We start from the raw sequence: 11033 nt of genomic DNA, 5'->3' as shown, positions 1-11033 counted from the left end.
TAAAGACTATTTCATTCCATTCATATTCCAGGGAGGCGATTGGATGTTATGCTACTGGATGAATTAAAGGTCACTTTAATTCCTACCGGTAGATGAAGTACTGCTGCTGATGGCAATGGAAGCATTTAGTATTCGCAAACGCATTGTTCAAGTATGAGGAGGCAACTGGAAAATAAATAATTCCCAACAATCTTATCAAGGAAGACATAATGTTGTTAATAAAAACGCGTCGGAGCGGTTGCGGGCATTAAAATACCCTAATTATTTTTTTCGACCTCCAGGAGGAGCTGGATATCTTCTTCTTCCGCGAACATTTATAATTATCTCTTTCGGAGGAATTTACCAGAATTTACACAGTTTTTCGATTTTTTATTTTTTTTTGTAAAGATAGGAATCGTTTTTAGAGCGATACACTTCCTAATGTTGTTCCCGGAATAGATAGAACAACTCAACGTAATAAACATTCTTAATACTCTCTTGATATAGTTCAAGAATAAGTTTTTTGTGGCGAATGAGAATGAAAAAAAACCGTGAATATTGTGAACCTGGTGTTAATGATATGCTCCGGAATTTCTGTCTATCAGTAAATATATTCCCCTATCGCTCCTGTTGTTTATAATGTTAAAATTCTTCACGTACATTTTTTACGTGTGGTTTTAGGTGAGAGATAATTCGGGAAAAATGCTTATGCAGTCACATCATCTGGGAGAATTCTAGAAAATTCTATAAAGTTCGAATGAATTCGAGAAGTTTCCGGAACATTTGACAAAATTCTCCAAGTTTCCGGATAGTTAATGGACAAATAATATTCTTCAAACGTTCAATTATCTCGTGCCATCCTAGTTTGTTTATTATCCTTATTCTCTGCATGAAAAGTGCAATTAAAAAATAATGAGAATTCAGAGGAAGTCCTGTTTTATTGAGTAAAAAGCTATAAGTACTTCTCTTAAAAATAAATGCCAATATTTCTTGCTATTTATTTGTAAATATGAAAAAACAAACGAAACCTTGTGTGATCCGCCGAAGGTTCAACAATTTTTTGCAATAATTATTTCTAATATTTTAAAACTCATGGCTGAAGAATAAATCTTGTCTCACAAATGTTAATAAAGAAGACCATAAACGTCATGGTCCTCGATATGAAAATAAACAACCTGAGGATTAATTGCGTGTTATTCCTAAGAAATTTTCCCGGACTTGAAAAGGTATAGAATGTTTCTGGTAGAAAAAGAATAGTAATTAAAATATTATTATTCATTTTTAGGGGCAATGAATATCATATTCCGACTCGAGTGCAGCGTGTGATAAAAAAATAAAAACTCTTAGAACCTGGAAACCTCTCTCCTCCCAGCCAGTGGCACACATTTTGTCAATTTTAATTAGAATATTCCTCTAATTAATTGAAAACGTCCGCGTCTCCATTGATTTTTAGTAAAAATCTCCTAGACGATTGCACCACACAGTATGAATGAAAATAACCTGAGAAATGTTTGCCCTTTGACCGGCAGGTGTTGCCAGCTACCTGGCGCATTAAGGTGACCCTCTCTCCACTTTTACTTTCCGAAAAAAAAATCCTCCACAGCTCAGACCCCAGCTTATGATTTATTTACACACAGTAAAATCCATCCTCCGAACTTGGCCCCTGATTTTACTTTAATTAGGGTCATTCAAACCGTCCAACGACTCGCACCACGATCACTCGTACAAAGACATTAACCGTTAACTTGAGTGACGTATTTCCGTCCAATGACACTACTTAGTTTCTATATCGACATCGTTCTAAATTTTGCATATCCAAGCAACTGTATTCTCAAAGTTCAGCTTTTTAATTTCTTCATTGTGCTACATAATTGAAAATACACACCTTGACATCGATTCGATGAAAATGAGATCAACGGAATCAAAATTGGGTGAATCAATTATTCTCGCGTATGAAAATTATCATGATCCTCTTCACATAATTACTGGTGATGAATAATGCGGTGGAAGACGGTGGATCGTGGAATACATGATTGCGTCGTCAAACGAAATAATGATAAAGGTCAGATCGGGTATTACACTGGCATTTTGTACCAGCTGTAATAATGCATCGGCATTCCTCGTGAAATTGCCACGACGTTTTTTTTTTTCATCTATAAGAAGTTCCTTGTGCGATCAAACCGATGTTTCGGAGTTCGTAGAGAAGCAGAGTGAATAAGAAGGGGCATGAGAAAGAGAGAGAGAGAGAGAGAGGAGGTGGATACCAACATTTGTTATTTAGCCCAACCGGTGTGTAACTCGTGGGAGATACGTTCCACGGGTGGGTTTGAGTGGCTGGTACGCGACGCCTGGCACCACCAGGTACCAAATGCCACAAGGTCATCCTCCTTACAACGAGATCGCACAGAGTGCGCTGTGTGATTTCGTCTAATTTCGTAAGAAATGAAGATTTGTCATAATGTTGAGACACCTCGGGGGATAAAATTATCTGTGAAAATTCTCTGTGAAAACCGCAATTTCTCTTGATTTACCTGGTTTTTTTGCATTTCCGAATTTAGACGTAGGAGATTGAAGGAGCGAAGCCGCCTCGAATGCTCCTTGCATGTGGTCCAAGGCCGGACTTCAACTCGATTTTTCCTTTTTTTCTGACATATTCTCAATGCGGAGGAATGAAAATGGTTGAAAGCCGTTGGAAAATGTTTTTTCAGTGGAACAGCCTCTGACCTAAAGTGCTGGTGGTACTGGAGTCTACAGATAGAAAGGACTGAATATGAAGCCCAGGGAAATTTCCAACATCTTCTCTTATAAATTTATGAATTTTGTAACTCAATTTCTTCGGCGAGACAGCTTTACATCAGTTTTTATTTTATAATGTATCGGGGAACGTCAATTGTCGAACGTGAATGATAAATTCGCAGCGATTTATCAATTGTTTCATTTCTTTTGGCTGATATTCACGACATTTCGGTGAAGTATGTCACGTACATCCGAAATAAAACGAGTATGTCAAGTTTTGTATAAAAATCCCTGATATTGCGCACTCAGGATTTTTACCTGGTCAAACTTAACACGTTCATTTGTTTATAACGATAACGTACCTATCGGGAAAAATGTATTACACCTGCAAATTGGAGACAAATTTACATGGAAAAATGTGGTCTTAAATTGTATTCTCGAAAAGCGAATTTCGCAATTGCTCTTTCTTTCAAGACCTACTTTGAAAAAACAATTATTCATCTCGTTATACTATTCCAAATTACAAGTAGCCCACTGGTGTTATTTGAAAAACCTAGAATCTTTGTTTCCAGCGTTAAGATTCAGGATTTCGCTCGTGTGCGGCTGCTGTAAGCTAGAAATTTTTTTCCTCTGCAAATACCTGTAGACGGATATGTTCGAATTACCTACAAGTAAGAGGAAAAGAATTACGTCACCGCGGATGGTACGCGATGGCACGTCTATAGTCCCATTGGATGAAAACAGTGTTTTCAATTTTTTAATCGTCACATTTTCCGGGCTCGTATCTTCTCCTTCAGAATATAAACTGTTAACAATTGATTTGACCACTATTGCTCGTGAATAATTAATACTCTGAGTTGAATTTATCCAACGAAATGGAACGTGACTTTTTTGCATTACGATTATTCTTACGGTGTGAAATATTTATTGAGTCTGATTCGCTATCTTTCAATCGCAGATGACAATTAAAAGATAATTATTGATATAATTCTTGAAGGTTTACTTTTGCGAAAGATAATTATTGCATTAGAAAATAGAATTGAATTTACCCGCCGGTGCGCGAGACTGAGAAGTTCGATGATGCACCGCATTACGTCAGCGAGTCGCCACTCCCTGGAATCCTCCAATCGAAAGTCATCCGGAATCAATCGACCGAGCCGTCAAAACATTCAATCATTTGTTTATAGCCCCGGAATGATGCCAAGTGGATATTTTTGAAGACAATTACATTATCGTGAATTTATTATTGAAAATCAGGACATCTAAGTGATTTATTGAATCGTACAAATATGTCAGCACTCCAGAAGTCAATTTTGAAATCGAAACTTCCACCATCTGGACTGAATTTCACCACTGGGAGGTTAGAAATTAATATAATCTCACTAAAAGGGTGACTAATTATCACAGAGCTGGAAGTATTCCAGGAGTTGTTAGGAGTTCAGAGCTGAATGTCACAGAGAGAATGTAAATTTATATGGGAATTCCAGATCCTGCAAGACTCGAGCTCTTCAACGAAAGCGGGATTACGATCCGGTTCAGTGGACTCCGTATTTCACTGACTCTAAGGACATTGCTATCGGAGACAATACATTTCATTATTATACCACCGGGGATGAAGGGCCAACGCTTGTTCTATTGCACGGTGGGGGATACAGTGCCCTAACGTGGGCCGAATTCACGGTAAGTTAATCAAAATTGAAAACTCGAGAACATCGTTCCCACTTTGTAACTTACCTTGAAATTAATTAGCTTTTATCGTTCCCCAGAAATCGATTACATCGATGATTATGTGTCGAGTATTGGCGATCGATTTGAGGGGACACGGTGATACACACACAACGAATGATGAAGATTTGTCGGCGGAAACATTGGCCACGTGAGTCTCGAAGAATTGGGTTGTAATAATGAGGGAATAATACGGATGAAGAATAGGGAGTGAGGAATATTAAAAATGTGCTTTTGGTGGCGATTAATGTCTAGAGACAATAATGACTCTTAGTTGTGGAATAACAACGTTTGTATTTACATTTGAAAAGAGGTTTACATGGGGTTTGGTATTGGAATAGGATATTTACATGTGACCAGACTCGACTGACCAATGAATTAAATACGTTTTGCTATGACAGGTTTGAGAAAGGTATACAAATGTCGTGAGCGATAAAAATGGAACGATATTTATCTGGAATAGCAAAAAAAAAATAGAAAAAATAGAAAATTACCCAATTACTTTAGTTTAAACATCATCCAATGCTAATAAAACGTTTAATTACAATAGAGACGTTGCCGGGGTGATCGAGGCAGTAACAGAAAACAACCCTGTGGTCTTAATAGGCCACAGTATGGGTGGCGCAGTGGCTGTGAGAGCTGCCCCCCTTCTCAAGAATTTAGCTGCTGTTACTGTAATCGATGTTGTCGAGGGGACAGCAATGGAAGCATTGACCTCAATGCAGAGTTTCCTGAGGTCCAGACCTTCGAGTTTCACGTCGATACCACAAGCCATTGAGTGGTGCGTTCGCAGTGGTCAAATTCGAAATGTTCAGTCAGCCAAGATCTCCGTCCCCGGGCAGATTAAAAATACTGAAACAAGTAAACTAGCGACTCATGATATTGAAGAATTCCTGTCATCGCATCACCACACGGACGATCGTCCGGCTGTTGCGATAGAGAGAGAGGACGTAATTCGGGAAGATGCCAGTGAAGAAGATGGTAAAGACAATGTACACCAAGCGGTACCGGTGGTGAAACAACCGGAGAATCCAAACAGTAAGAAATATGCCTGGAGGATAAACCTGGCCAAGACTGAGAAACACTGGACAGGGTGGTTCAAGGGACTGTCCTCAGCGTTTCTAGATGTTCCTGCTCCAAAATTACTACTTCTCGCTGGGATTGATAGATTAGATCGAGATCTTACTGTTGGACAAATGCAGGGTAAGTACTAGGTCCAATGCTGGGTTCCAATTTATTAAGTATTGTTAAGTAAAAAATAAATAAGAGCAGAACACTTCGATTTTTTTTTCTACAGGAAAATTTCAAATGCAAGTTCTGCCAGCTTGTGGCCATGCTGTTCACGAAGATGTCCCAGATAAAGTGGCTGAAGCAATTGCCACATTTATGGTCAGGAATAAATTTGCTGAGCCAGTCTCTGATTTTCATCGCACATTTCCAGCATGTTAGCTGATGACTGTCATCACAGGTATTTGAAGCAGAGGGATTTATGAAGAAACCATGAACGAGGTATTTATTACCTTTTTGAACATATAATTTTCTGATCATCTGATAAATTACAGTTTCGAACAACTTGATAGTACATAATTATTGAGAGTGCAAAAATAGCATGTGCAAACTACCAGTATCACATTAAGAAATACAAGATAACAATTACAAATAGTATATTTCAGCTGACATTGAATATTATTGAATTATTATTGAATACGACCATAGGAAGAAAAGTTTCGTATTTCATGAGTCATAATTCACGAGCATTTGAGAAATCGTATTTAAAAATAAAGAAAAAGTATCCATTATTTTTTTTTATACACGATTTTCTTATTATCTAATGAATAACAGCGGAAAATATTTTATAAACATACGATCATCTTAAACTCAAAGCACACTGAAAAGTAGCACACTCATTGAATTATGGGGAGTACAAAAATAGCATAGGATAATCAACAGTATTACAATTTAGATTATGCCTATTAAACCAATTCAAAGGTATCCACACAACAAGGGTTACCAAAAAAAATTAAAAATCAGATGTTTCTTATCTTCTTAAATATATAAATTCTCTTAGAACCTGAAAAATTATGGTCCAGAACATTTCATTAAGATGCAATGTCCGTAATTTAAAGTACATTGAGCGTACAAAAATAGCATGTGAAAATCACGAGTATCACATTTAGGAATACAAGATGACAATTAAAACTAATACATTGAAACACACTTGAAATCTCTTATCAAACTCTTTGACAGTGATGATAAGAAACAATCTTTGTTGAGGAGGTAAATTAGCTTCAAGAATTTTTCGAACAAAACTATACCGTTCACCACTTTCAGTCTTTATATCAATACGATTGGAGAAACCAATCCAGATTTCTCCACTCTTTCTTCAGGAATATAATTTGATTTTCACTTTCACTGGAACTTTTGATTATGTTTACGTATGCGAGCGTCCGGAGAGGCCTGAGATTCATCGTCTTTCTTTTTTTTTCAGCCAATGGGGTCTTTTAGCGTGACACATGGCCCAGCTCTTCCTGCCCTCAGAGGTGCAACCTACAAAAATAGATCATGAAAAAAATTTCCTCAAACAATTCAATAAAACAGGAGGTTTGTCGATTTATTTGACATTCCTTGCAATCGAAAAAAATAATGTATACTCGCCTGGTGCCACTCATTCAGAATGGGATCGTATGCTTCAACAAGAGTAAGATATTGTTGCCCATCATAACCACCTACTGCTAACAACTGATCCCCCAGGAGACAGACACCCACTGCATCTCGAGCTACACTCATTGGTGCTACCATCGTCCAAGTGTCAGTTTTTGGGTCATATCTTCGAAAAATGAACAACTAATCAGGCAAATTCCAAGAAATGGTATGACAGAGGCAGTAATTAAATATCAGAAGGAAAGACACTATAAAATGCCAATCCACCTTTCGTTCATCAAAAACTCTACATAGTGTCGCCTGAAAGGGAATCACAGTCATAAATTGTCCACAACGCATGTCAGGCTTGAATGAAAGACGTATTTGTTCGCAAGTTGAGTTGAAATTCCGTTTCAATCCGTCACACTGAATAATTAAGGCCCAATGGATAATAAAAAACAACAAAAAGTGATATCATTAAAAAACATTACCGCTCAACACTGTCGTATCTGCAGGCATTAGAACCTCTAGCAGCTGCGTCGTATCCGCCAAGTGCATAAAGACATCCATTGGCAACGCCAACGCCAACCCCACCACGTCTCTGTGACATTGATGCACAGCTAGTCCACTTATTCGTATGTGGATCGTAACAATCTACAGTGTTCAGGCACGAGTTCGTGTCCCTTCCACCAACTGCATACAATCTATTTTGAAATGGACAAAGAAAAATATATTTAGCCCAGATCTGAGATATGAATCTATCGAATGTCACCAAGAGTGACTGAATTTCCATGTGAATACTACTTGTCATTTAGCACTGCAACGCCGACGGTGGACCTAGGACCGGGCATTGGAGCAATATAACTCCACTCCTGGGTATTTGGATCCCATCTCTCTACTGTCTGTAAGAAACTCCAGCCATCGTGACCACCAACTGCGTAGAGTGGTCCACCGAGAACTGCAACACCTGTAGACAATAAAAAATTCATAAATCTTGTATTGCTCATAACTTCAGAGTTATGAGGCCAATTAATTCAATTTCAAATTCTGGGAATCTATTCATTGGAATAATTCCAAACTACAGCAGCATCGGTGTTATTAGAAATTCATTTGTGAATATTCGCTAGATTCCTTCAAAATTATTGTATTTTTGAATAATTCAAATTGCAACGAAGGCAACTAAATGTGTACAAATAACAAACGCATCGTCATGAATATATCAATATCTATTGAAATGAGGAATAAAAGAGACCTGATTAAAGACTAAATTCGCCCATTTATTGATGAACATTCAATCACGACCTTCAAAATTACCATATTTTTTAGTAGTGTCGATAAAATTAATTCAATTTATCTATTGTAATAGTTCTAATATGACTAGACACAGGCACGTGATTAGGAATTCATGGCATTAAACAGCCGTCTTCGAAGTGACTGTATTTTTTAATAATTAAAGTCAAAACAAAGACGATGCGTAGTAGAGCCGGCACGTCATCCTGTACATGAAGAAAACCATTAAAAAATAAATAACAAAAGAAATACCTAATCCATGACGATGAGTATTCATGGGTGGCAGGCTGCTCCACTTTAAAGTAGAAAAATCCAGTCTCTCCACACTATTCATGGTTTTCAAGCCATCTCTTCCTCCAGCGATAATCAATCTCGATCCAACAACAGCAGCTCCGAATTGCAAACGACGACCATTCAGACTACCCAAGTATTTCCATGCATTATCACACAGAGAGAAAGCGTCAATGGAAGTGGCGCCTTAGAAATAATCCAGAATACAATAAAAAACTCTCGAAGCATTAATCTTTCGTAAAAGTATATTACTAGAATCGTGGAGAAAACATTTTTCTTAGACTATTATTTTTGCATTTTCCACCTTTGTTGTCGTCCATTCCCCCCACTGCAAGTAGCTGTCCGACAGTTGCTTTTCTCGGTCTAGTCCTGCATGTCTGGAGCAATGGACGTCGCTCGGGGAGCAGATGGTACTTCAGGGCTTCCATCACCAATTCCTGAGCTCTTTTCTCGTCTTTGAATATCTCGTTGCCGTCAATGTTATCAGCTATGAACTACTCAATGCGTTAAATATGCTGGTCATCCTTTTTCTATTGTCTTTTATGATAATGTACTGGGGAACACTTACGACAGGTGATAACAGGGGCAATCTGACCAATCCCAAGAGCTTGCTGGCGTCTTTACGACGGATCTCGAGGTCGTGCTCCAGCCAGCTAATTAATGCCTGTCGACAGAATTAATGCAGTCATGATATTATGAGGCGTAATCAGATGACTTGTATCGAATACTCTCCTTTGAGAATTTTTCAGAAATTATTCTATGAAAATATGAAGACTTTTTATAAACATTTTCTTCGTAAAACGTCCTAGGAATTCAGAAAATATATCATTTTTTTGTAGAGAGCATTGAAATTTAAGAAGCTAATCTCACTCGAAATACAATCTCCTCCGAAGGAATATTCAGATCATCCGACTCAATCAACTTCGCCACATCATCTGCCGAAAGCAACAGAAATTCTTGATTCTTCATCACTTCCATGAAGTGTTCAGTAGTGTACGTGTGTGCGACGTTTAATAGGTGGGAGCAGCCCTGAGTGTCAGCGAACATGCGTATCCCGAGGCAATTGCTTGGGTGCAGTTGTTTTATGAGAAACTGACAGCAGGCTTTCACCACAGCATCGATTTGGAGGAGGCTGGCAGTCGCCAGAAGAGTCTCCACACAGTCCTCGCGAAGTTCAATGCAGCCTGACATGGCAAAATTTCAATCAAATTATCTTTATCTCTTTCACTTCTACAGGGACAATTCTGCGTTGTTTTACCTGTATAACAGAATTGAATGAGTGCCCATAATGCATCCGGATCAACTTCCCTCAATTCCACTTCAGTCTGACCAGATTCCCTCAGAGAACTTGTGAACATCGCTGAGAAGTACTCGGAACCTGCACTGAGGACCAGACGATGCGCCGGAAATCGTTTCTCTCCTGCATTTATTTATGACATCATTGAAGGAAAAGTAAAATATTACCCCAGGGGTCCATATTACCCTAGCACAGCTTATTTCAATTCTTGTTAACCGTTAGAAGACAACCATTCCTGAACTGACTTGATTTTTCAATAAAACAATGAATATTCTCCATTAATTCAAAATTCCGAATACATTTTCTTGAATTTCCTCAGCATCTATCAATTTTAATGATATGATAACTATATATTCAAGTTTCCCTTTCCATTGCATACCATGAATTGTCATTAACTTTCCTTATCAAAAAACTACTGACAAAATTCCCTGAAACTCCATCCGCCATTTCCAATGGCAAAATGTTCAAAACAAATACCGGAAATCACGTTGACAGATTTTCAACTGTTGGAAATTGAGTGTTAATTGGTTTAATTGTTATGACCTTCTTCCGCTCGTTCATTCATAAAAAACCTGAAGTACTGACCTGCAATGAGAACGACATCAGTCAACAGTTGCTGGTGCAAATACTCCTCCATGCACCTTAAACTGTTCTCAGCATGCTTGGGAACACGAAAATTTTCATCCTGCGATGAGGATGCAGTGGACATCAAGCTGGAGATACTCTGTTCACTGGTAGTTGCATCTTTCTTTGGCAAATGCAAGTCCTGCTCTCCTTTGTTTAGGTCAGTATGCTTCATCGTAATTATTCTCGATCAGAAAGAGTGGAGATTCGAGGGAAAGCTTGATCGGTAAATAATAGAAATTTACGATGTGAGAGACGTCATTGTTAGCGAAAGTGTGAAGATTTGTTTGAGGGAAAACAGTGAGTTGATTTCAGTTTGACAGATCGAACACCACTTGTCGCACCAAAGCGTAAACTGATCATCCCTTCCAACTGTACAATTCGAGGAAATAGAGGGGAGGTGGGAAAGCCGAATTGTCGAAAGAGGGGATGAGAAGTGAAAATTACCAAC

General features: G+C 38.2%; 2 protein-coding genes across 3 annotated transcripts; one reads left to right on the top strand and one right to left on the bottom strand.

Annotated features, from left to right (window-relative positions):
- The first annotated feature begins 3762 nt into the window (after positions 1-3762).
- Positions 3763-7069, top strand: LOC135164889 (protein phosphatase methylesterase 1). The gene is made up of 6 exons (XM_064125666.1): positions 3763-4075; positions 4203-4395; positions 4482-4591; positions 4991-5643; positions 5738-5949; positions 6929-7069. Exons 1-5 carry the CDS (start codon positions 4005-4007, stop codon positions 5887-5889), a joined length of 1179 nt encoding a protein of 392 aa, XP_063981736.1. The 5' UTR covers positions 3763-4004; the 3' UTR covers positions 5890-5949; positions 6929-7069.
- Positions 5953-10948, bottom strand: LOC135164884 (kelch-like protein 5). Of its 2 annotated transcripts, XM_064125654.1 has the most exons (10): positions 10544-10948; positions 9920-10081; positions 9532-9845; positions 9230-9325; positions 8966-9155; positions 8623-8847; positions 7885-8047; positions 7572-7784; positions 7096-7267; positions 5953-6987 (listed from the first exon to the last, which is right to left on the bottom strand). In XM_064125654.1, the coding sequence occupies exons 1-10, from the start codon at positions 10755-10757 to the stop codon at positions 6925-6927; spliced, it is 1812 nt and encodes a 603-aa protein (XP_063981724.1). In that variant the 5' UTR covers positions 10758-10948; the 3' UTR covers positions 5953-6924. The 2 variants fall into 2 exon arrangements, with proteins under 2 accessions (XP_063981724.1, XP_063981723.1); XM_064125653.1 differs by having other exon boundaries at positions 5953-7267.
- Between the last annotated feature and the right edge of the window lie 85 nt (positions 10949-11033).

The sequence above is a fragment of the Diachasmimorpha longicaudata genome, chromosome 7, assembly GCF_034640455.1.
Source record: "Diachasmimorpha longicaudata isolate KC_UGA_2023 chromosome 7, iyDiaLong2, whole genome shotgun sequence".
In the NCBI taxonomy this organism is placed as follows: Eukaryota; Metazoa; Arthropoda; class Insecta; order Hymenoptera; family Braconidae; genus Diachasmimorpha; species Diachasmimorpha longicaudata.
Note: the sequence above shows the minus strand (reverse complement) of the source record. Positions and strands in the feature narration are given on the sequence as shown.